The sequence below is a fragment of the Melospiza georgiana genome, chromosome 12, assembly GCF_028018845.1.
Source record: "Melospiza georgiana isolate bMelGeo1 chromosome 12, bMelGeo1.pri, whole genome shotgun sequence".
In the NCBI taxonomy this organism is placed as follows: domain Eukaryota; kingdom Metazoa; phylum Chordata; class Aves; order Passeriformes; family Passerellidae; genus Melospiza; species Melospiza georgiana.
The window spans coordinates 9,591,634-9,618,122 of record NC_080441.1 but is presented as its reverse complement, the minus strand read 5'-3'; the positions used below and the strand labels follow the sequence as shown (position 1 = coordinate 9,618,122).

The window sequence follows — 26,489 nt, the reverse complement described above, 5'->3', positions numbered from 1 at the left end:
TCCAAAATCCCAACATGTCCATGGGGCAAGTATGCTTTGCATAACCCAGGTCTGCTTAACAACTTCATAAGTAGGGGAAGAAGCAAGGAACAAGCTACTGAAGAGTCACCAGGAAGCAATTCAGTAAATGATGGCAACCCTGGAATGCTCCTTCTGTCTCACACATGTTCAAATTATTAAATAAAATAGAGCAAGTGCAACCCATCTGGTTTTGACCTGATCACTCCTAGCTAGTAACCAACATGTAAAGCGTTACACTCCACTACTCTGGTAGCAGACAACCTTCTAGACCAAGTAGCAAACACATTGTAATGATTTTTTTTAATTTCTGCTTTTTCTGTTCTGTAAACCTCTAGCTTACTCTGTACATACACTACAGTACTGCAACCTGTCATCCATAAACAGAAAAATATACACAAATAGGTATGACAGCTTGCTTGAGTGAATGTGAACTTGCCTGGCTGCAGAGGAGAATTTACAGGAACCATCTGGTTCATATTTTTTAGGGATGGGATACAGCTAAAACTGCAGAAATTCAGAGCTGCTGAATGCAAGTAAAATACCTGTTTTTCTCCCTAAATGGCTCTTTCTGAACCCACTTCACCTTGATCTATTCTTTCATAACAACCTTGCATCTAACTTGCCTCTCATTTTACTCCAGTTTTAGGTCAGTGCAACTACGTTGTTTTTGAATGAAGCTGTGCCAGTGTAAAATGAGAGCAATGTAGTAAGGGATCAAAGAGTTCAATAACCAAGGACAAGACAAAAAGATGCCGTAAGCAATGCTGTCACTTCCACAGGGGGACTTATTCATATGACTTTCACAATGTTGTGGGCAAATCTGGTGTAGGACAGATAGGGAGACCTCAGTACAAGGATATGATCCAAAGTTTATCAAAAGAGCTGTGTTCTAGTTTTAGCTTTGCTATGCAAATCGTTATTTAAATAATTTTCAAAGGAATAATATCGAGTGAGCTTCTGGATACAGATTTGGTAACAGAACAGACAAGATGGAATCACATGAAAAGCAGAGTAAATTCCTCTTGAAAATATAACAGGTAAACAATTGTGAAGAAAAGGTGGACTTAGCACTGAAAATCAGAAAAAGGAATAATGAATTTTGAGAAGTGACAGAAGGTGAAGAGCATTGTGTTGTCCAGTGATATGGGCAGTAGGGTATCCTCTGCACTGATGCTGATGCCACCAGAGTTGTGAGGGCACTCTGTCACCAGACAGTGCTGAGATCTGGAGACATGGATCTAGGAATAGCAGAGATATCTCCCAAAGAGAAAACTTTTTACATGCAAATTGCAAAATTGTAAAACTACATTAACATTAAAAGTAATTAGCTTCCAAGCTTTAGAATATCTGGATAACAAAAAAATAATTGAAATGGCTTAGTACAGATAACTACACCAGGGAAGATCTACAGAGTCCAGAGCTTCATCTGTCCAGCCCAAACCCTAAAACTAGGCAGTAAGCACGGTGCTGTTACATACACTGTGAGATAGAAATCTATGGAGTTAAATTCCTATGGTATTTATCACTGACACCAATTTCCCTGAGTGCCCTGAATTCTCCAGCAAGGACATGCTCCAAGTGCCATCAGCAAATCCAGAATAAATAATTTGCTGAGTATCCTGCATCCTAGTGGTATCAGAAAGCTAACATCATAACTTTAGGACAATACCACAGCCTTGCCAAGATGCAGTTTTCTGTAGAGGCTTTCCCTTGGATTCCTTACCTTTGATCTCTTCTAGATCACAACCATGGTTTTGCAGCCTCACTTACTGCCTCTTGCGTGGAGCAAGCAAGGAGTCTTGCTCCTTGCAACAGACCAGCCTTCAGCTGAAAAGCATTTGAATAATATAATCAGATCAGAAGTTTCTTTGGGTAAAAACAGAAGAAACCAAGAAACACAGATATTACCAACCATTTCCTTCAGACTTTGTTTGTTTTTTATATTACCCCTGTGCATAGGTTACTGAAAAAAACAGATCTAGTCACCATGGATAGAAAGTATCTAGTCATAATCCTCCCGACATCAGACACAGTGAGCTGACCCTAATGAGGCCTAAGTGGACTTATCTGTCCTTAACTTCAGGCACATTTGGATGACAGTCTCTTACATTCTCTAGCCAGGAGAGAGAGAGTGATGCTGTGTAATTTTTCTGTATTTGAAACATGCATGGAAATCAATGGAAGAAAACACATAAAATAACAAAGTTGTGTAAAGCATCACCATCAGGTATCACTCACAACCTCTACCTGCAATTGAAAAACAAAAAGAACAAAAATCCCAATGTGTTGACTAACACTCAGCCAATGAGGCTCATGTACTGCGTGTTAAAAGTACAGACCTAGTTGTGTTTACATATTTATCTCAGAAAAAAAATTATTGTTATTAGGAACCACAGAGTCAACAATCACCGGTCTAGAAAAGACAACCTGTCTTTACATTCCATGTAAAGCCACGTTCCATCCACATGGCATTTCAGAATGCATTTTTCTCTTATTCACTAGAGCAAGCTGAATAGCTAAGGCGGCCAGTGAGCTGGGATACTAATGGATGGAAACTAATATTTATTATTCCAGGTAAAGTTGAATAATTGTGATACAACTACATATAGAGTTAAAAAGGAAAGTATTGTGTGGAATTATCATCTGAGAAAGGAAACAAAATTAATTCTTTTTAAGCTTAAATAACTTTTTTAGTCAAAAGAGAGAATCACTGCCTTTATTCTGTTAAAGTCAGTAGATGTTTTGAAAAAAGAAACTTACTTATCAACAGCATAGGATTTTGAAAATACCTAAAACTTGGCTTCATATATTCAAAGAGTGAAAAAAATCATTTCAAAGTATGCTGTAAACTTAAAAATATTGGTAATACAAGTTAGCTCTATATCATGATACATTAGGGTTTTTAGCATGAGTGTGTACTACTGCTGTCTGCCTCCTCTTAAGGTGTTTGGAACTACTGAGTCTAAAAAGTGATAAATATTGTTCCTTTGAAGAAACAATCACAGGAGATTATGGTAACCAGACTATGAATTGAAATACATGTTCATCACAAAAAAACCCTGGATTCACTTCATATAAATGTCTTGGAAAAAAATAATGCTAGTTGAATTGTCCTCAGACATAGCAAAATTATTCTATCTGACCTTCAGTCAATCATGTTAGAAAAATATTTATTCCACTTCCTAACCTTTATCTACACTTTCAGTTTCCAAACTACCTGAGCAAACAGATCTTATGCCTCTGAGAATTTTCATTAACAGATGCTATCAGCCTTTCAAAGTCTCTCCTCATCAACATCTCACCCTTTAGTAGCCAGCATTTTAATTGCCCTTGCAGCTGGAATGTGTTTCATATCTCAACCCATAAGTTAATTTCCTTTTATTTATTCTGAACACAAAAAAAAAAAAAGAGCAAAAAAAGAAAAAGCAATCAAAGGGTGACTACCGAGCTTAAAAGTATTCTGAAATTTAAATGAGTTTTTATGGTAATATAAATGATAATTTATGGATCCATATTCACAGTCTGCATATGTGTTTCATTTTTGTCACTTAACTGGCTATTTCTGCCTTGTTTTTTCTAATAGCTGGCAATATGGAGCTTTTATATAGCAGTATTTCCTATATTTTTCAGTACATTTCTCTTCATAACAATGATGTGTTTGTTAATTACAAGGCCTCATACTAATTCTAAACCAGTCTGTATACTGGCTAACTACTTGGTAATACAGATTTGGTCTGAATTGAGCTTGAACATACAAATATAGTTCACCTACATTGACCAGAGCACCGAATCTACGATCTGATCTGCTTTAAACCAATTCTTCTTGCAGTGATGCCACAGGATGACAATTTACAAAGTTACTAGAGAATTCACATGGCATCAATAAGCAACACCTGACCCAGCACAAAGCTTGGGGGTAACAAGTTACCTTCCAGAAGATTTCACCCAGATGAGGCAGCAGAACAAGGCTGGACTGGCTCAGTGCTCTGTATCAGTGACCTAACTCCCCTCCTTGCAGCACAATGCTCTGTGTCTCAAAAATAACCTGGTTTATTCTGCAGGGTGGTGACACACAACAGGCTCATGTAACCTGCAGATTAGAGACTTCCCACTGCCTCCCAGTCAGGAAATCCCTTTGGCTTCACCTGCTATTCAAGAAAGGGACTAAAGGGGAAACAATGCCTTGCTTTTATTATCCAAACTTGTAATAGCATTTGGCTATTGGAAGTCTTTTTCGTTGCACCAAAAATCAGACATTTAGCATCACATATCCCTTCTCTCCTAACACACAGAATATGTTTTGGCTGCTTTGTTTTATTTTGCACCTTTTAAATACAGGGGTTGGAGACAGTAAGCTCAGATGGGGGAAGATACCCCAGGTGTGTGTCAGATCTCTGGGCAGTTACAGCACATGCTCTTCCTGATTTAGCTTAGGAGGGCAGCTCACGTCAAATACTACACTGGATTATACAGAAATATGCAAACATTTCAGCATAAGGATTCACTAAACAGAGACAGGGATGTGATTCAAGCATTTAGCTCTGGCTTCATCTCTCCCAGTTCCCATGTGCTCAGATGGAGAAGGAAGCAGAGAGGCATTCTTGGAGTTGGCCCCACAAATCAGCAAAGTCTGGGCTTCAGATCCAGACTTTTCTACAGCACAAGATACTTAAAAAAATAAGAAAAAAAAAGTTAACACTGCTTAGGCATGGGCAGAATTTTTCTAATTTACTGCTCTGATAAATGACAATTGGAAATACCAGTATGACAGGCTTCACAGGGAAACTGGACTCAGGTGACATATATGACTTCAGAGGCAACTTCTGCTGAAGTTCAACCTTACCTTACCTTGGGCAAAACTTGGTTCTGCATATAAAGAACCTTTTGACAGACATGCATATGCCCTCAAAATTTGTCCAAAAATTAGCATAATGGAAGTGTACACTGCTGGATCGCCATGAACATAGAATGGTATCAACAAAAGGTCATGCATTCTTCATTCTTCCTGTCCTCTAGATCTTTGTTAACTGCTGCTGAACTACAGACTCATATCTATGCATGATGCTGCAGTAAAATCACTGAACATGTAAAATTGTGTCTTAGTTTTATATTATAAATAAATATAGAAAAAAAGTCTTGTTCTTGCATATGTACTTGGTAAATACTAAAGATTCTGTTAAATGATCTAGAAATGGCAATAACTAGAAACAACAAATACATTTGCCTATGACTCAGAAACAGGCTCATTTCACAGTACAGTAGAGGCAACATTTTCACAGACATCTGTCTTTCATTTCCAAAAGCAACTTGGGTAGGATGGTGAGAACAGGTTTTCAAAGGCAATTAAGCTGCAGATGCTGAAGAACCTCAGCAGGTGAGGTGCCTGCATTCCACTGCCTTCAATGACAGCCACACATAATTCTCATTGCTTTTCACAATGTCATTCTCTGTGTGTTGAAAGCCTAAATACCTCTGAAAGACCTGTCCTGTGTGCCTTTGGAAATCACTTACCAAAATAGGATATCTGCATCTCAGGATAAGTACTCTGTGGCCTGCTTTAAAAGTGGCACAGAATTCTCTACAGAATATGCTGTTAATTAGTTATTTCACTGTAACATGTTCAACAAGTGCACAGATAAGGACTGTCTGACTAAGTGGGATGTACATATATCTGAGACAGACTATCAATTGTTAGCTTGAAGAAAAGGAAGATAGAAAATTCCACTCCACTGCAGAGCAGAAGATTAACTATTACAAGGAAGGAGTTGCATGTAAACCACATACCTACTGTTTTCATAGGTTCAAACCAAATTGTTCTTAATGTTTTCTCAGAATTGCTTTGCTAAATTAGGCAGCTGTAGCAAACACATCCTTGAGACCAAACAGGCTCAGTACTCCAATTATGTTGGGCTTTACACACAATTATGCTGGGAAGTGTTTATTATTATTTAAAATACTTATATGTTATTTGAATATTCAATTTGATATTCAGTGAAACAAAAGAACTCTTTTATTCCATTTGCTTTGATATCATACCAATGCATGACTACTCTTCCACGAATACAAAGCCTCACAAATCTGATTGCATGGTTAGCAAACTACAATGGGTAGCAAACTAAAATATGCAAGAACTTTATCATTATCTAATCTGAAGGAGAAAATATACAGTAACTGGCATACACAGCTAGAAGCCCAAGCACTGATAGTTGTTCTGATCTCCTAGCTGAGCATTACTATAGTCATTCAAGCAAAGTAAGATTTCACAGAACAATGGAGGTCCCTGGTATGAAGAGTGGAAATGTTGTTTTGTGCAAATCAATACTGTAAACCAAAAGGTTCTGATTCCATCTCTGCCCTCCTGCAATAGGGTGACACTTCTTGTCTACTTCTGGTTTTTACCCCAAGTAAACTAAGAAAGATTTCTTTAACATTTCCTGCCACTGTAGTTATCTCTGTGCAGGTATGAAATACAAGTTAAAATCAGGTCGGTCACGCCTGCAAGCAAATGGAGTTGACTTCAATAAGAAATTTCCATCTAACCTTACCAATTATTAATGTACAGATGTTCTAGGCTCAAAATATGATGCCTGTGCTAACTCCACGGAGCTGCTCCCTCCTGATTGTACTCAACACTCTCCCTACAGTGAATTATCTAGCCAACATCTTTCTTTTTATAGCAAAAAGTTCTATTAGTGTCATTTCTGAAAAAAAAAAGGGGGCAATAAATGCACAAAAATTTATAAAGTATATTCTTTAAACACTGGAGTAGACTGTGCTATGTAAAATAGTGTAAAAGAGGTGTAGAATCACATTCCAGCTGTACTGCTGTTTAACAGCTCCCACTAAGGTCTTAGCTCTTGGTGCCAGATATTATTGCTCACTGTTTGGAGCATAGCCCATCATTTCATTGATTCCTTTTCTTTTTATTCTTTTAATGCAGAAATTTTTTTATCCCTGTCTTAAAAGGTCTACACTTTACACCTCTATCCTCATTCTTTGGATATCCCTTTTGTCTCTCCTGTAACAGAAGTCTTATTGTCTTCACTCCTGTCTTTCAGAAATAGCCCTGTTGTCCTCCTCTGCTACACTTCATGGCTTCCACTCGATTTACTTCCCCATTGTGATTTACCTCTGTCACTGTGGATGATGTGGAGCTGAGAGATGATTCAAAATAAAGGCACTGTGAAACACAAAGGGCTGAGACCAGGGTCCTACAGGCATGCAGAGAAGCACAACCCTTCTACACTTCCATTGATTTTGTTACATCAGCGGTCCAGGTACTCTTGCATAAACCACTTCAGACCTTCAGCCTATCATAAGCACACTCCCAAATGCTCTCTGTACTCAGGACTCTGGAGATGAGTGGATTTATCACATTATCTATCCTGAACAGCAGAAGAGAAATAACTTGACTTTCTAATTCCTCAGCCTTCCACATCATACTCCCACCTCATTTTCCACATATAGTAGTATTTTATTCTCCCTCTTACACCCTGGAACTATAACACCTTGGGAGTGAAGCAGGAAGAGAGCTAAATCCTGTATGTTCTAGATCTTGCCCATTCCCTGCCAAGAGTTTTAAAACACTGACAATTAATATTAGCCTAAATATGCTTCAGCTAAAGCCATGTGGAATTTTTGTGGGAATTCAGAGATCATTTGCAATTGTTTCAGCCATATTTCCAAAGACACTGCATTATTCCAGAAAGAGTTTATGAAAATATTCAGTTTAGATCTAAGCATCTAAGCCTGAATGATGGGAAAGACCCTTTGCCATGCCAAATTTAAAACATATAAAATATACTGGCCAAAGAAGGGAGAAGTGATAACTTGGATTCAAATTTACTCTATTTTAGAAAGTAGCAGAGATCAATTCATGGCCAACTGACATGATACACAAGCAGTATGGAAAAGCTAATACACTGGACATACCCCCCCACTGACTCCTCCAGGAATTCTGAATGGAGCTGCACATCTGGTGTGGCACAGGAAACCTCTTCCTATTATTTGTATTTTCTTCAATGATTTTCCTCTTAAATAAAATACATTATTGACAATTTGAGAAAGATTTCACTCCCTGCTGAAACTTCAGTTCCTGTGTTCCTGTGCCCTTCACAGAGTTTCTCAGAGCAACAACACTGAGCTTGACCTTCAAACACTCCTGGACCCACCTTTACACTCCAGTGCCATGGGATTGCTTTGAAATACTCAGGGAGGTTCTGCACCAGCAGTTGTCTTTGAAAAAATGACTTAAATTTTCACTTGGCATTTGAAAACCAAAACTGTGCCTTTTCTCCTAAGTGTTCCAGAAGAACATTACCAGCACAAAGAACGGTGGGCAATGAAGACTGTGATGTAGCAGCACTCAGACTGCACTAAAGCAGTTGTCCCACACTCAGGTGGAATGTGGAGGAAGCCAGCTCCCCCTTACTTTGATGGATCAGACTGCATCCCTCTACACTGCGCAGTAAATAAAACTGCAACACCTGTATCTGACATACACGTACTGACCTCAGTGATGCACTGCTAAAAGGCTATTTCAAATATTCTTTCTCCCAAAAGGCACATGAATAATATACTTCATTTCTTTGGATAGAATCCCAAGGAAAAAAAATAATAGAAAGGGAGACATCTTTAAAGATAAAATATTTCTCCGGTGCCCTTTTTTTTTTTTTTTTTTGGCCAGAAGCCATGTAATTCTTTTCTGGCTGGCTTGTTCTGTCACAAACAGAATGACCTTTATTGAGTGGCCAGCAAATGTGATGGTTTTAAAACAGCTACAGTTGTGGTGAAACTGATGCACCATGATTGTATCCTCGCTCACAAAATGCAGAGGCTCCACTGGGTATTGTCAAAGCAACTCACAGCAGCTGAATGCAACAATCCAATTAGTGAAACAAGCACAGTTCATGCATAAAGTCTCTTCCAGGCACCATTAGAAAACAAGACCCCAATGTACAGAGACTTGCCTTTTAAACTAAATATTTCTATTAATTTCAGAAGAAAAGAGAATTACCTTGTGGTTTGACTTCTCTAAAAAGACCAGAGGCCTGGAAAGGACCTTCATATAACACTGTGGTAGAACTGCCTGCTAGAACATAATAGCATGCAGTGGTCCTTTATGATCAGAGCCACAGCTGGTGGTAGAGACATCAACTTCTCCATTCTCCACAAGAAATACAAAACAAGCTTGCTTTCCTAGCAGGGCCATTTTTTGCTACGTAGCTTAATGGATTTTGGAGTCTTTCCTGTTGCTTAGGGGTTTTGCTTTGAAAACTGAATACGATGACAGAAAAGGTCTCAGTTTTAATAGGATTTTCATCCTGGTATTTGTAAGGGCTAGTGTGAGAATGAACAATACATGCCACCAGGACTATAGATAAGAGTCTTAACACTCCATTTTGTCCAGGTAATCTACTCCATCTGCAAAAATACTCTCGTCACTAGAAGATGCAACTTTGTACCATGGCTTCATTTGACTCCTATGGTACCACAAGTACCATCCATCTTCTGTATGAGGCAAGAAAAAAATAACATAACTTAGGCTGCTTGTCTGGAAAGCAACAGGAATGAAATATGACAGAAAGCAAACCTGACAGCTCACTATCTGGTGGTTCTTTTTTCTGGCTAGAACCTACACCCACCACTCAGGCCTCTTGAGTAGGTCTTACAAATAGACACGGTTCCAGCAAGTTATTGATAATTCCTACCAAAAATACAAACTAACACTTGGGACAAAGGGAAAGCATCTCTCATTCACACCAATAAAACAACGTTTAAGACATCTACAAAGATTATGCATGATCATCACTATACAACAGCATGGAAACATCACAGGAACAAGATGACAGTGAGCAGAAAATAAAACAAACTTGGAAAAGTTTTCTCTGTACCTGAACGACTGTAACCAAAACTTGCTGTATTTGTTGCAGCAAAATGCATTAATGATAATTTCATGCTTTTTATTTAGGATATGTTCATAAATATTTATAGAATTATAAACTAACTTCAAATAATTTTATATAATGCAGAAGGGCAATAATTCCATAATTCAATGAAATAAAAATCATAACTAAATACCTGATTTGCTTTTGACAAATATTAATAAAGGAACATATTTACAGTATGTTTACAGTGTCTTAACTTACTTATTTTTAAATAGTCATTAATACAATAAAACCAAGTGTGGATGATAACTACAGGCAGGTATGCAAGTAATTCTAGTCTCAGTAAAATTATATTCTTAGACAAAATAATATGATAATATATTTAAATAATATAGAGATATTACTAAAGTCCTGAAAAATTTCTCTTCAGCAAAAAAAAGCAGCATGTTTATTGCTGTCTTGTTTCCTTTAGTAAAGTGTGGTCAGTGGCCACGCTCAAATTTTTTATTTCCTGCATACATGTGTGGGGTTATAACTTCACTCACTGTTTATGGAAAGCTCCCATTAGCAATTATAGCTTCTTTAATTCAGTAACAAAGCTGGTGACATTTTTTTCAATTAACATTACATTCACTGGAAGAGCAGACCTTTAGGAGAGAAAGGGACCACAAAGATGAATGAATCCGGGCCAAACTGAAATTATAACTCAAGCTGAAGAAAAGGAAGGAAAATATTTTTTGAAATGAAAGTTAATGACGCTTACTTTCAAAACTGCACAAAGATTAAACTAAAAGTTAGGCTTGAAATAGCATGGACCAGATGCCTTGCAGAAAAACTGACATTTTTCAGCTTGGTCCAAAATGAATTTTGCAATTTCTGTTTCACTCAACATTTCCCACTCTTTCTCAGGTTTCAATTGGCTTTAAGTTATTCTTTCTAAACTTTAATTCTGTCAGGCAGGAAAGAAAACATACATTTTTTACTTATGTTGATGAGCCTAGTGCTATGTTATCACAGAATAAAGTACAAATTCCTGGAAAGGAAATGAGAAAAGACTGTGAATAGTTACTTGAGAAGAAGACACTGCACCAAGGAATATTCTGTACAGGACAGTCATTAAGAAAACTTAAAACCAGGGAAATACAATAGCTTTCAGGTTTCTTTAACAAATATGTCCCTAAAAATCCCTGAGGGATCACAGAGAAATCATTATAACATCATTTTTATTAGTTTACAGAAAACCAGTTTCCCTTGTGACACAGCAATTTCCCCTTTTATAGCTCCTAGACTCTGGTCTCTGTGTGACAATTGAGGCCATGATTCTCCTTACTGTAACTCCCATAAACATACCTCAAGTAATAAAACTGAAGCTAATTCTCAATTTTCTAGCAAAATGTCCACTGAAGCCTCCCCATTTCCCTCCACTCCACTGTAATAATCTGCAATTATTTGTTTAAAGTAGTTCTCAAGAATCCCCATTGTGACAGATGTTGCAGAACCAAGCTAAAATGTATTCCCTCCCCACCTTCAGTAATGACTGCGGGTTAAATACAGTAATTAAGTGAAGTTCTACCATCTGACCTCAAGAGTGGTATAAATCACGACAATCAAAATATTACAAAGTGGTCCACAGCAGAACTTCTCATTATCGATACAATGAACTCATTGTTCTTAAGCAAACATTTTAAATAGCATCCATTATTCATGTGGAGTACGAAAGATTACCTATCTGGGATTTAGAAAAAAGAGCACATTTGAACATCAAAAAATGGCAGATTTAAAAATCTTTTATAAGAATGGTTTTGTACAAGTTTTTATCTTGGTATTACAACTCTGTTGTTTGAAATGGACACGTAAAGAAATTATTTTTAAACACATTAGGTCAAATCTTCACCTGTGCAAGTTTGCATAGCTTCATTTCAAAGAAATGCAATGAATGGCTTTTGCTATGCTCTGAGGCATATGCTGATTTTTACACAACTGAGCTAACTTGGTTACATCCAGTAGCAGTCTGAATTCCCTGCAGTAAAAGTTCTAATGTTGAAAACATTTTGACAAAACCCAGCTTTTGAGTCAGAGGGAGGTCACTAAAGTCACAGAAACACTATCTGCAGAAAAATGCAAATTAATATCCCATAAAGCAAGAAGACAGCTATGCAATATGAACAGCACTTAAAACTTAAGAACAAATAACATCATTGCTCACATTATCTTTTTATCCATAATTTTCATAGGAGACCCAATAAAATGTTATGAGGATGCAGCTGGCATCTAAAATTCACTATGAGACAGACAATGATGTGCTTACATTGCCTACTGTGGCCAGTTTTTGAAGAAGGTCAAGCCAGAGATTACATAAATTAAATCTAAATTGTAATGGTCTACAGCTGCTTACACTCAGAATGTTATATTATTAATGAAAGCTCAGTGTAGTTCTATATCTCTCCAAATTTTGAAGTCACTGTTTTTATTTATGCCTTCACATGTGTAGTTCCATGATAATTTATTAAAATAATGAAAATTACTACTATATAATTGCAAATTCATAATCAAACAACCAAGCTGAATACTTTCCTATAAGGAAATGGTGCTTTAAAACAGAGATATTACTGTATGGTCACAGTAACATTATTTAATCAATCAATAACATTATTTGGTCTCATATGTTATGTGCAGTTATACTGTCCTCTGATTTGCAGCATAAGAAAAACATGAACACCAAATGGGTCACTATTAAATGTCTGCCATTCACAGCCATTTTGTTGTTTTCTTTGAAAAGTGTAGCTAAGTGGTTCCAGAGAGCATGACTACAATAATAACTACATTAAAATACTATAGGTGTAGACAATTTTCACTTACATCAACGTATCTAAAACCAGACAAATAAGCAGTGAGACCACCCTGCAAAATACTTCAGGGCACCCAAATCCATGTTAAGATGTGGAAAATAAGTCTGCTTATTGACTCTCCTTTTCTTACTGAAACAGGACAACTACAACATTGTGATGAATGTGTTCCAAAAGTTTTTCTTCAAACTGTCTCCATGATGTGAAATATCTCTTAAAGCACCACAGACACTTGTGTAACAGAGACAGTTCATTGTAAGGCTTTTTAAAATAGCATAGCATGAAACTCAAACTGTCAGTGCATAAATTACTGCTGCCTCGAGGCTGCAATAACTTATGCATCCTTGTATTCCCCCTCAAACACCTCCCCTTTCAAAGAGAAGTTCAGCTCTCCACTCCCACCCCCAGCTCTCCACCTCCTTGTGGCAAGCGTTACAAAGCCATTAAAAATCCACAGGGCTGCCCAGGGAACTGTGTAACAAATGGCAGGAAAAAAACCCAGGGGGCTTTTCTTTCAAGAAATCTCTGCAAAAATGGTACTGCAATAATTATGTGTTTATATAACTCATTATTATTTGTCTACAGTCAGGCATAATTTGATTTTATTCCTTTAATAAAAACTTGATCTAATTTGAGATTATCACTGTCAGTCCATGGACAAACCCAGCTGATCGATAATGCCAGCACTACGGAGCAATAGGCAATTCTATCTACAGAGCAATTACTGACACTGGTGGAGTCAGCTGAAAGGTTGATCTTGCTGAGCCAAACAATGTCAGGATACTGGCTTCCTTATTTTTCATATCCTTATTTTTGTTCTGTTTTTCTTTTTCATTCCCCTTGAAAAAGAATAAAGCCTTATCTTGCTAATAAAAGATGTGCTAAACTACACAAACTGTAGACTAATATTGGCTCCTAAAATCATATCTCCTTTTTTAAGCAGGGGGGAAAAGCCAGTAAGAACTAAGATTGCAGCAAATAGCACTCTTTGATCTAGAAACACTCTTACAGCATCTTCAGTCGTAGCAGCAGATCATGACAGAATCCAGTCTATGATGGTGTTATGTATTTATAATGCTGGCAAAATAAATAAATTGCGCTGAAAGGATTTCATACTGCAGTTCTGACTTAAACTCATAAAATTAAATTTATGATGAATTAATGCACATAGACTGAGGTCAATGTAGTATGTGACTCTGGCATTTTGTAAAAATGAGCGACAATTATGGACTCTTTGAAATATTTTAGGTGGCTCAGCAGGACATAATGTAACTGAAAATTACATTCAATAGAGTAAAAATACTGTTTCTATCACACCTCCATCCAACACTTTAGTTTATTTGATGCATTCATCCATTAGAACCCCATATACTTCTGTATTAAATACTCCACTCCAATTGAAGGGACCCAAGGGTTTTAACAAATCCTTTCCCATGTTAATTCCAAGACTACATTCTTTTTATATCACCAAGGGGATCACAGTATGAATTTGCAAAGCCATAAATAGCTATAAAAATTACAGTATGATGTCCTCAGAGTGACCAGCATGAAACACTTTTTGCTAAAAAAGACACCTGAAGATGTCTGCATTATTTGACATACTTATTTAATGGCTTCAGAGTGTCTAAAATATTCTAAGGTACACTCAGAAAATATTTAATGACCATTGTCATGCATTTTTTTTCTCTGGAAAAGTCCTCTTAACTGTGAGATCTAGACAGCTGAAGACTAGCTCAGAGCCACTGTGTTTAGATTGCTTTGTACACCATGCCACAAGAACAGGAAAGGGGCAAGAGGGCTTTTCACTGGACAGCCTTTCAGTGAAAAAAAGGCTAAGACAGAATAGCCAGAAGTCTCTTTTACTTTGTAAAGGGGAAAGAAGCCCCAGTTAAATGCTTACAACACAGAGATGATGATTAAAAAATGCCACAACTGAACAACCCGATTTGGATAGGTGTTAGGCCCTGGGCAGGAGGGTTCAATGCGCTGTGCAGAGTGGTCCTGCTCCTTTATAACCCGTTCTCAAGTACAGTTGGGCAGATTATCAAAATGTGAGATACCAAATGTATTACTGCTCTTCTGAACATGAATACAGAGTGGAGAAATAACTTCATAAACAACAGAAGAAATGTTATAAAGATATTAGCACTTTATGCAAACAAGAGCAGCCCTCTTACACCTAATATGAGCACAGCCCTGACAATTCACTGCATGTAATTATTATTATCAGCATTGACAAAAATATCCTCTAAGCAAACAACCCCTCAGAAGCTCCTAAGAAACCTGACCAACCATTTCTTGTATGTGCTAACCTTTGCAGACTGCTGCTGGTACATGCCAGCACAGCTCTGGGATGCTCAGAGCCTCCCAAGTACTCACAGCTCCAGCACCAGGCACTGTGCTGGGGCACAGGACAGACCTGAGCTGTGCTCCAGCAGCCACAGCTTTGCCTCATTAAATACTTCACTCTCAGGTGTGTGTCACACCAGCCCACACTGTTCACTAAGCTACAACCTTGGCAAAAGCACCTTTTACTCAGTCTCTATCCCATGCACCTGGAAGAAGCACAGCTGTACCCCACATGCAAATCCACACTCAGGGCTAACCTGCATCATGGAGAGGTACATGGGAACCTGGCCCTAAGAACTGAAGGAGAAACACTTCAGCATTAAAGGGTACACTTTGCTGGTGTGAGAGATGACAACTCTGTTCAGTTTAACAAACTGAAGAGGGGCCCTGAATAATGCTGCTAAGCTGTGCAAATCATTGACTGCTGATTTGTTTCCTTGGGCTGCTGACAACCAAGGTAAGTCAGAAATACTTATAAGTGCAAAGCAACAGCCTGTGAACACGATGAGCTCAGGCTGAGAAGGAATAAAACCTCAGGTCACCTTTCCCTCCCAATGATTCTTTGCATCATGAATCAAAGCAAAAGAGGTGGCCAGGAAAAGCAATGCATCTAGAGTTGAAGAAATGAATAATTACTTGTTACTGAGTATAAAATTCATGTCAGGAAATTTAAACTTTTTTTCTTTAGAGATTAATACTTAACCACTTTATGGAGCTATTTTTCATCCCACTGTACTACCATATCTTATATACCTCCTGAAATGCAGGCTCACAGTGCTGTCCTACTCTGAATTGCAAGAAGGTGAATAAAATAAAAAAAAAGAAAGAAAAAGGAGGTGTGATATTAAATGTCTCAAGAGAAACCAGAGAAAAATCTGTCTCTGCAGGAGAAAAAAAAAACCTTAAAAACTCCTTAACCTAAATACAATACGAGGTCATTTTACCTACTAGCTGAGTGGGTTTGTCAAATGCATTCACATTTATTCTCCTTCAACAAAGCACTCAAGTAATTTTTATGCTTACAAAAACAGCTGATATTTTCTGGAAAGAAAAAGGCATATGATCAAACTAGTTTGGTAAATTCTCTGAAGCCTGAAAGAAGAGCCTACATCTAAATCGGCCAAGTGTCATAGATGAAGCAAATTACTGAATACAACACCAATGGATTTGTTCATATAAACTCCATGGCAAACATGTTTTAATAATTGCCTTAAATACAAAGCTTCTAAGTAATCCATTATGACTTTCTTCAAAGGTTCAAGTATTTTTCTAGGTGAAAAGGGAAATTCATGGTAAAATTTAAGGAAATCTTGTTCAGGAGCATGAAAAACTGCTTTTCATTAGTAACCATGTCCATTGACTTCCAGCATGACATTCAGCACATCTCTTAAGTCAAAGCTCAGTGCTTTCAACTCAAAGGTATTTCTATACACGTAAGCAGATGAAGACCAGGTTGTTAACCTGCTGATCAGTATATCAGATCTTCCATCCTAAAAACAGGACTGGAACCCCTTGCATACAACATTATCTCATTGCTCTTTGAGACCATCAAATGAAAACCGCTTCGAAAGAACAAAGGCTTTAACAAAGCTAAAATCTTACACACCATTCACCCAGCATGGTATAGTTCTGTATCAAAAGAAATTTAAACAGCATATGAATTCTCTCTTTTAGCAGTGAGAAAAGGACATGCATATCATTGCTCATATGAGAAGCTGTTTTGGAGCATCTGAGGCCACTCTATGGAAGGAGAAGCTTTGATTTACTAACTCATTGAGATACTCCGTTTTACTCGATTATTTCTCAAGCACAGGAGAAATCTCCTTTGTCTTTGGTGTTTTTTACTACTTCCAACTATTACAGTCATTCTATTAAGCTACAACAGCCTGTGCTCACTCCACAGAAGTTCTTCACCCAGTAAACGGTTTATTTGCCTGGGCTGAAAACCATCTTACCACCACCACACCAAGCTCCAAGAAGGGCATAGTTGCTTCCCTTGTTGTGAATAAAAAACAACCCTTCTTCCATAAATACCATGGGCCACAAGGAGCAGTTGTCACGCAGGCTAAGAATGACCAACTCCACAAGAAGAGCAAACACAGTCAAGATCCAGAGAAAGGTGATGACATTTGCAAACTTGTAAGAATACTAACATGATAAATAACTGCCACCTTAACTGCACTAAGGAGCAAGGTGTCAAAATATCCGTCCTTTGGAAAACTTGCGATAACCAGAACGTGCTACTGCACTGAAGTAGGCCAGTTCACACACTAATGCAATGTTACACATCTCCTTTTGGTACACACTTGAAAATGGCTTCATCTTGCCTCTGTATTAAACAGTGCTGCTTTCTTCAGTCCCACTGAGTGTACTGGCTGCCTTATGGAGATTTTAAGTCAGCAAGACAGTTTACTTCCATGGACACAATCAGCCCAAGTTCCCAGGTGAAGCCAGCCTGCCTTTCTTAGAGCATCCATATGCTAAAGACACCAAAGACTTCCAACTTTGAAAGCTGTGCTGCACATACAGATGCAAAATAATGAACTCAAGAAAAATAACTTTCAGACACTCCTAGATCTGTTGGGTGAGATGGATTAAACAAATAGGTTTGAAAAAAAATTATCTTTATCTTGCATACAGGTTTTCTTTTCTACAGACTTTCTTTCTAGTCTAATAAGTTCTCTCTTCTTCCCAGGATCCACAAATTCCACCTCATCTCTTCTGCTTCCAAGCAAACCCTGTCCATCACCTCTAAGGCTTGGCTTTTTGTCAAGTCCTTGCCTTTGCCTCATAGCAAAAGGGCCAACAATGCTTCTCACATATCCTTTCAGCCCCTCCCTGCTCCACCTCCACTTGGAAACTGTTGCAACTTTGGCTTTGTTTCAGGAAATCTGGAAAAGTGAGATTCTGACCATTTAAGCCTTTTTGTTGCAGACATAAAATCAACCGAGAACAAAAGCATCTGCCACTTAAATTACTTGTGCACACAATGAAAAAAATCAAATGTTACTGCTCTTCCAAAAGTTGATAATACATGCATATTTATGATAAGATAAATATTTAAAGGCATGCATTTACCCAACTCAGTTTATAAATACAATAATTTGCAGACTTAGCTCTGTAAGACATTGGTAAATAGCAAAAAAAACCACTGCTGTAGGAAAACCAATGCTGGTTTTCCTGTAAACTACAGAAGATATTCAGGGCCTCAGCTCATGATCTTGAGGGTTCTGGATGTTCTTATTAGGAGCACAAGGATGGACACATACTGCTTTAGACTTCCAGACATCATTTATCCTGAACCTGCCCATTCCTACTCTCTATCCAGAATGCTCTGCCTCAGGTTTATGAGCTGATTTCACAGAAGGTCAAGACAGATTCTGGCACTTTCTCAAACACAACTGGATTCAGACTCCTCAGTGTGAATATCCAGAGTGGGAATGTGGATACCAGGATACTGTAATACCCTTTTCTTTATGAATGTGCTGACACATTTCTCCATTGTCTGAGGCTCCATGGAGCAAGACACAAATATATTGTACATGTGTAGTTACTCCTCCTGTTGGAAAACACTGCTGACAATAGTATGTGTTCCAACAGCTTCAAGGGATGCTCAGGCATGGGGCCCAGGCATCTCCACAGCAAACTGAGGCCCCTGTGTGTACACATCTGTTGAAAAGGGGCACAAAGCTGCCATACAGAATACCCCCATTAACCCTGTGCTGCTGGTCTTAAGCTGCACCTTGCCAGCAAGATACATCTTGTGCTGGATGACTTTCAAAGTTGATCCATTCCTCTTGTTCCTAAGCTAGTAAAATGGTTTAAGTGATTACCAGGGTAAGCTAAACAAATAGCAGCTAATGGGAAAGATCAGGAGAAAAATGCTTAAGGCTCTCAGTCCACCTAAAACCCAGCCAACATCCATTCTCCCACACAGGGTCTCAGTGTTTGTTTGGGCAAGGATCAGTGAAAGGGCTTTCTTCTGTATCTGTGCACCACAGAGACCAAGATAAAAGGAGCTGGTGTGAGACTTCAGAGATTTCAGCAGAAATAAATGGAAAGCGATCATCAAAAGCTAGATTTAACTGTTCAGACTCAGATTATTCCTGAACATATTTAGGCAGTAAAATCAAACAGTAAAGTAATCCTGAAATATTTCAATTAAGGTCCTGGCTTGTTTCCTGAACAGAGCTTTGGTTCATACATTAGGCTGTTGAAAGCAATGGAACAATATGCCCTAAATAAGTATGTCAAGGTTTGCCTCCTTGTGAGGTTAAATTATTTATATTTTATACAAACATCTTTAAGCAGTATCTATGACTTTAAACCCTATATAAATATATATTCTAGGTATTATAAGATGGTAAAGTCGTTCATGCCCAAAAAACTGATGGTGAAAGAAACAGATTATTTTCCTACTGCATGTAAGTACATTGAGTATGATTGTTCTTTAAATCTACATAATGGATATTCTATCATAAGGATCTTTTACACTGTGTGTGTTCTCTGTTGTAGCAGAGCATAAAAACCTGAAACTACATCACCTTCTTTCAAGCAAAGCCAAAAGATGCCACATTTTGTGGCCATGCTGCAAGTTGTTTCTGACCTAGAAGAAGATTTCTGCATGGCAGTTACTGGGGCACATAAGTCTTAAAATGTAGAGACCTGTGACACGTGGTCCTGTGACATGGGAGGTCTTGACAGGATTTGACTCCCTACACCATGTAAATGGGAAAGGAGAATGAACAGCTTATCTACATAGCTACCTAAATGCCAGCAATTGATACTGTCTCCGTGTCACTCCCATGATCCTGGGCTGTGGCCCAAAACACACTTCCAAAGAGCCAAAACACTCAGAAGAATCAAAGTTTGTAATAACCCTCCCTTTTGTGGTCACTTTTTTATAGGCCACTTTTATTCTATAGGCTCCCAAACAAGCTTTGTGTGTTGCTTTGTTCTTCATCACATACTGATACTTACAGAAGAAAATGTCAAAATTTTAAAACCTTTCATACTTTTCAAAGTGTAATCAAAATTCAATGCATCAACCTCACAGGCACAACTGAGAAGAATTAAGCAGGTATAGACATACTACCAAACAAGAATTATAATTTTAAAGTGGACCAAGCCCATGTTTAATTCTGAGAAAAATGGAAGCTGGCGTTAATCTCTTTTTTCTTTATGTAAGGGATTCAGAGAAGTTTTTCAGCTAGTGGGATAACTCCCCTGCTCTGAAGGATAAACATGTTAATGAACAGCTCAGCTATCAATTCTTTTGACATTTGACTGAACAGCAGGTGCTGAAGTCAGGGTTTACTAATGTTGGTGTAGCTAATACCATTATTTTTATTTTTCCTTCATTGAAAAATGATCTTTCTAATAAAATAAAACTTCCTGACATGCAGAAAGATAATACAGAGTCTAAGAAACAAGGAAGGAGGATTTCTTTTGCACCTCTCTGCCGATGGAAGGTGCTTATAAACAAGAGTCAGTCACTCTCTAAGTTTACATTCTTCATTGCTGTTTTCAGGAGCCAGTCGGTCCACCAGAACCCAATATTCTAAAATCTCTAAGAATCTACCAAGTACTAAAGCACAGTCCTTTTAGATTCCATAAAAATTAATCCTACCCCACATCTTTAAAAAAAAAAGTTACATTCTATATATGAGTAGCTTTCAATGCAACTCTTAATTAAAATAAAATAAAAATCCATCAATTTAATTTTGTGGAAGCTATAATGAGCCTGGTTCTATACACCACTTTTATCAGCTCCAATCGCCCATTCTCCGGGGAAAGCAGTACAGAAGTGTCTTGTCCTTTGATAGCAGTAGATAACTAACCTCATTTTGTAAAAGCAGAACTCAACCAAGTTGTTCTTTGTCTTCAGCAGAAGCAGGGAATTGCCTTGTAGTGAACCCATTTTAAGGCAATTTGATGCCTTACACATGATCATTGAAAAGCTTCCAGTTGTACCTTTTTTTTTTCCTCCTCACTCTTTTCACCTGGCATTTCTTTATGCAACAGAGTACCAGGATGTTTTATATTTAGAAGAAATAGGACTGGTCATATTTTCTGAACCTATATTTTGAGGCCTTCTGTATCCTTACCTATCCATTACACTCAAGTCAAATGTTTGTCTTTTGGTAGCAGTAAGGATTAAAGATGTAAGTGCTTTCAAAGCAGACATTTTCAACTCTCCTTAGCCAAATAACCTGGGGCATTAGATTAACATTTCCCTGTCTCAGCCTTCATCTAGGCTACTGCTAACCAATGGAAAAAAATCTACCCAACAATAACCATATTTATTAAGGCTTTTTTTCCTTGACTTTAGGTCTTGCTAGATATCTACTGATAGACTAAATCAAAACCAAATGACAGAATAACTTCAGATTTAGTGAGGGATTTGGCTACAACCCCAAAAAAACCTGTGCTGTCTCTATACCTCTGTCCAGACTGAGCTGCCATTGAGTAGGAAGGCACTACACAAAATGCTAAAGACACAGCTTTCCATGCTAAAGACACAGCTGTCCTTTACCATTGGCCACTTTCCTGTCTTGTAATGACTCCTATGACCTGAAGATGAGGACTTGATGCAAATCACAGAAATCACTTGGTGTGGTTTTGTTTAAATGATCTGCCTGACAGAAATAAGTGTCTTTGTGCACAGTAGGTATCACAAATCAAAACAACTTAGGGAAAAACATCCGTGTTACATTGACAGATGGAAAGCAAACAATCTGTACAAAACTGTGTTTCTCTGGCAAAAATAAACCAAAATGTTACTTAACATTATGAAATTTTAAATAAACAAAAGTTTCAGTATTACAGTTCACCATACCATTTTTATAATTAAGAAGTACTTCGCACTTTTCAAGCAACAATAAGATGATTATGAAAGCCACAAGTTTACCTCTGCATGCATTCACACCTGTGTTACTTCAGTTCACTGAATTTAGTGGAACAACATCTGATTTAAAGTAAAGCAAGAAAAGAGACAGAGCTGAAGACTGAAAGTAAACCTGAGGGTTTTGATGAAACATAATCCTCAGCATGAGACACAAAAGGTGACTTTCCTGAAAACTGCTACCTAAATTCTTAATAGCTTTCTGTACATAACCTCACCTCATCTCATCCTGACATAATCTTAATTAGCCCTAGTCCTACTGCAGAGAAGCCCACTGAGGCAGTTAGCACCATACAATTAATCAGATATTTTGCACGCATCACAGCAACCAACAGTGTCAGCTTACTGATGTAACACAAACAGAAATCAACCCTGCCTTTCCCTTTCACATGAACTAAAAGCATGTGGTATGGAGTGAACATATGATTGTTTCTTCTACACACCACTTCATGTCCTTTCTTCCCTTAGCAGCCATTTCCTAAGGCATCATTGCTCTCTGCAAAGCATGTTTTGGGTTTTTCCTGGTGGTACTAGAAGAGAAATGTGAATTGGTATTTCTCTTAAATTTCTGTTTCTTCATAGAAGAATAAGTTTATCAACTGAAAATAACAATAAGACATACTTCTTGCTGGTGAAATTAATGAATCTCACCTTTTTTTTTTCCTGTGTGCTTTAGCAGTTTTCAAGAAACTGAATCTTACACCTTCACATAAAGATACATTTGAGACCACAATCTGCAGTCATCTCATAGCAACAGAAAATATTATTTTATACTTAAGAATGTAAGTATATACAATGTACACACTCAAATGATTAAAAGCTTCACCACCTATCTATGTAATTATACATCCTAATTTTATTCTATTGTTTGAAATTTATCTTTTGTCTTCATTGCAGGAGCCAAACACCACAGTATTGTACATAATATCACTGAGGAGGAAACCATACAATTACACAACTTGATGGCAAAGAACAAAAAGAAAACAATTTTACAAAGCTGCATTTTCCTAAGCTTAAACCAATTACTTTTTCAATACATTATTTTTTAGGTTTCAGTTGGGTTTTTAGTTGGGTGATGCTACTATTCTTCAGTGTGAAAAGCACACCCACTGAAGACTTGATCCTTAACAACATGCAGTAGCCTAAGGAAATATTTTCATGGGAGCCAAGAACAGAATCTAAGCTTCTTTGTCTCTACTGAGATCCTTTGATCTGAAAAATTTCTTGAAGTCAAAAATTATAAAGCTGGTAAGAAGGGCAGTGGCACATCTATTTGATATAAAAAATGCTACCCAGGTGAAATCTGTAACAGAGGAAATTCAGCAAATTCAATACACTCAGAGCAGGTGGCAGCTGAAAGATTCCTCACAGAAAATGGTTTCTGATGTCTAGATCAGTGAGGTGGTGGAGGCATCATCCCTTGAAGAATTTAAAAAAAGACTGGATGTGGCACTTGCTGCCATGATCTAGTTGAACAGTTAGAACATCGGCTGGACTAGATGATCTTATAGGTCTCTTCCAGTCTTGAAAATTCTGTGATTCTGTGATCTATTTTTGACACATTTTTCAGATTTTTTTGGACAGATTTTTGCTACATTTTCTGCTTATTAGTAGTTAACAATTAAGCGTGAACACACTGGTTTTAATGTGTTTCCACTTAGTTAAACATAACTCTGGTCATTCTTGACATGTATCTCAATTTGCCTCTGGAATATGAGCTATCTAGAGCAGCTTTTCTCCAGCCCAGCACAGCTGAGTTACATTGTTCCTGTTGCTGGATTAGTATTTGCTTGCTTAGGCAAAAAGCTTCTTTTTCTTTCCCCACCTTTTTCCCTGGACTCCAGCAGAGATCTTACATACAATGCTTAGATCTTTATTAATGCTTAGACATCTCCAGAGCCTATCTTAGCATGGATTGCCTTTGTCCAGTGACAGGAGCAATATGCATTTATGTAAAGGGGTGTGGGATTTGCAATGTCACACACAGTGGAATGTCCTGCTTATCAGCCTTTTGCATAGTGTTGACCTTATTTATTTAGCAAGGACTCAAACACCCTGGCAAGTGTGGAGTCTGCAGATCTGTGGAAACCAGGCATGCCAACTGAATACCTACTCTGCTAACACTATTCTCAGACAATCTCCTTAGAAGTTTTCAGTAACATGAAGATGCCTCCTTGTCATTTATCAACTCATTTTAGGTCCTTTAGAACAAACTCATTTTCTAGGACCATCAGAAAGTTCTGCCTCCATCCCAAAGAAAACTGGGCTGCAAGCACTGATGCTGGCAGTACTTAGAGCAAGGTGTGAAACAGAAAATCAGTCAGAATGATAGTGCTTACCCCGTTCTGTGTCATAGAGGTACACAAACTTTTCCCACTTATAGTAAGTCAAGAGACTGAGGATGGCTCCTTTCAAGGCTGGCCGCATCTGGATGACGAACTGCACATCGGCATCTGTTGGGAAGCTCGGGGTGATGAAGGACGTGTGGAGGGCGCCGCAGAACGACGTCAGGGTGTTCATGGACATCTGGTCATAGAATCCAAAGATGGCATAAACTCCTCTGGAAAACTGCGAACAGACTAAGAAAGACAGACAAGGGTGTTAAAATCTGATATATAATGAATACAATCAAACTTTCAAAGTGTATTGGAGGTAAGCCTTCCAACCATTCTTGAAATTATTCTGTATGATGCAGCAGATGGAGTGAATTAATGAGATAACATATACTAATTTCAGTGTAGCAATCAATAGTACCACCTTTGTAGCACTTAAACTGGCCTAAACACATTTATTTTTGGTTGTGTTTTGTCCTGTGTTTCTACAATCCACTAATCTCTCTTTATTCCTTAAAAATAAACATGGGATTACATTACCTGTCTGTAAAATACCTTGAAAACTCTGTGAGGAGCTACATGACAAATGTCAGGACTGCCTTAAAGGGATACTTTTTCCTGGTATCCAAAATTGATTCAGATCTGATTCAAAGAAATCTGGATGTTTTATTCATTTATAGTCCACAACTCTGAAATCTCTATGTGGTCTTTTTCAGTAAGGAATTATGCTGGCTTCTTAAGAGACTGTTAAAATCTTTCATAGTAATAAAGTCTGTGACTTACTATATGACAACACAAATGAGGAGCACTTATTGTTGCTTCATGGGACCAAAGCTGATATCCCTTAAGCTGAAGGCTCTTAGTCATTAACCATTCTGCTGTCCTGATGAACTCATCTTGTACCAGAAAAAAAAAATCAAAATACAGACAAAGATGATTTTTTTTCAAAATGCACTTATCTGGGAAAATACTTCATTATTTCCCATCCTTTATAGAGATTGAACAATGACCATTTTGGACAAAAATGAAAGTACTTCAATTTGTAAACATGGCCAGCTTCACGGTCATTGCAGGAAAAAGAATTTCTTTGTTGTTCAGCTCTGTAGGAAAGGCACAAAGTTCTTGTGACCCTGGGCTCTTTCCATGGAGGGAGTCCGCATCACAGATAGAGAGAGAGGCTGATCTGTGAGGCGCTGGGGCTCTGGATTATAAAGAGACTGTACAACTGCAATACAATACAGCCCAGCAGCACTTCTAATCATACCACTGCTCAACAGGGATGAGCAAGGCCCATTTGTAATGAAAAGAGGTTTCCCAGGAAAATGTTCATTCGTTAGCAATTAACAATTTCAATTGTCAAGAACTGGATTTAACAACAATTTACAACCAGCCCCATTGTCTTGGGGTGATTTTATGGTGATACTCTATTCCCTAATCCTCTGTTTTATCCTCAGGAATGGCTGCTGTAGACTTAATATGAACCAGAGGGTGTGGCTGGAGCCTGGGAACCCCAGGTGAAGGCTCTGTTGGAGCTCTCCACAGGGTGTGCTCAGTGCACCATGGACCAGGACGTTACACTGCTCCTTTGTTGGATCAGTTTTGCTTGCTTAGGCAAGAAGCTTAATTTCTTTCTTTCCCCACCTTCTTCTCTGGACTCCAGGAGAGATCCTTGAGTATTTTTGGTTGTGTGTATGGGAGTGGGGGGAGGGTTTGTTTTTGGTTGTGGTTTTTTCCCCCTTGAACTGTTTTGGATTGGTTTTTTTTCCTTTCTTTCCCCCCCTCCATTCTTGGGAGCCTGTGGGGGTTTTGCCAGACAGTCCAGGCCCCAGGAGAGGAAAGGACACCAAAACCCAGCAGCTTTGCCTGCTGTGAGGAGGAGACCAACCCCAGAAAGGTTCCCATCTATCCTGCCCAAGTGGCTGCATGAGCTCCTGTGCCTCTCCTTCCCTGAGACCAAGGGGACAGATCCCATCTCTGCCCCCTGGCCACCGGCCTGGCAGGGGTGGGGCTTAAGGTTTTCAAATTTCAATTTCCAGCATTTATTCAATCCTTTTCTGTGCCTTATGCGCACCCTTTTCCAGGGTTTTTTCTCCTAAAACTTGTCTCTAAACCAAGACATCCATTAAACACTTCTGCAAAAACACTGCAT

General features: G+C 38.2%; 1 protein-coding gene across 4 annotated transcripts in view; it reads right to left on the bottom strand.

Moving 5' to 3' along the window:
* The window catches only part of GRIA3 (glutamate ionotropic receptor AMPA type subunit 3), a 142,343-nt gene that overhangs the window by 84,595 nt on the left and 31,259 nt on the right, over window positions 1-26,489 (bottom strand). For all 4 annotated transcript variants that reach the window (XM_058032486.1, XM_058032487.1, XM_058032485.1 and 1 more), the window contains exon 3: window positions 24,347-24,586. In XM_058032486.1, coding sequence (XP_057888469.1) covers window positions 24,347-24,586 — 240 coding nt within the window. The remainder of the gene's footprint in view (window positions 1-24,346; window positions 24,587-26,489) is intronic.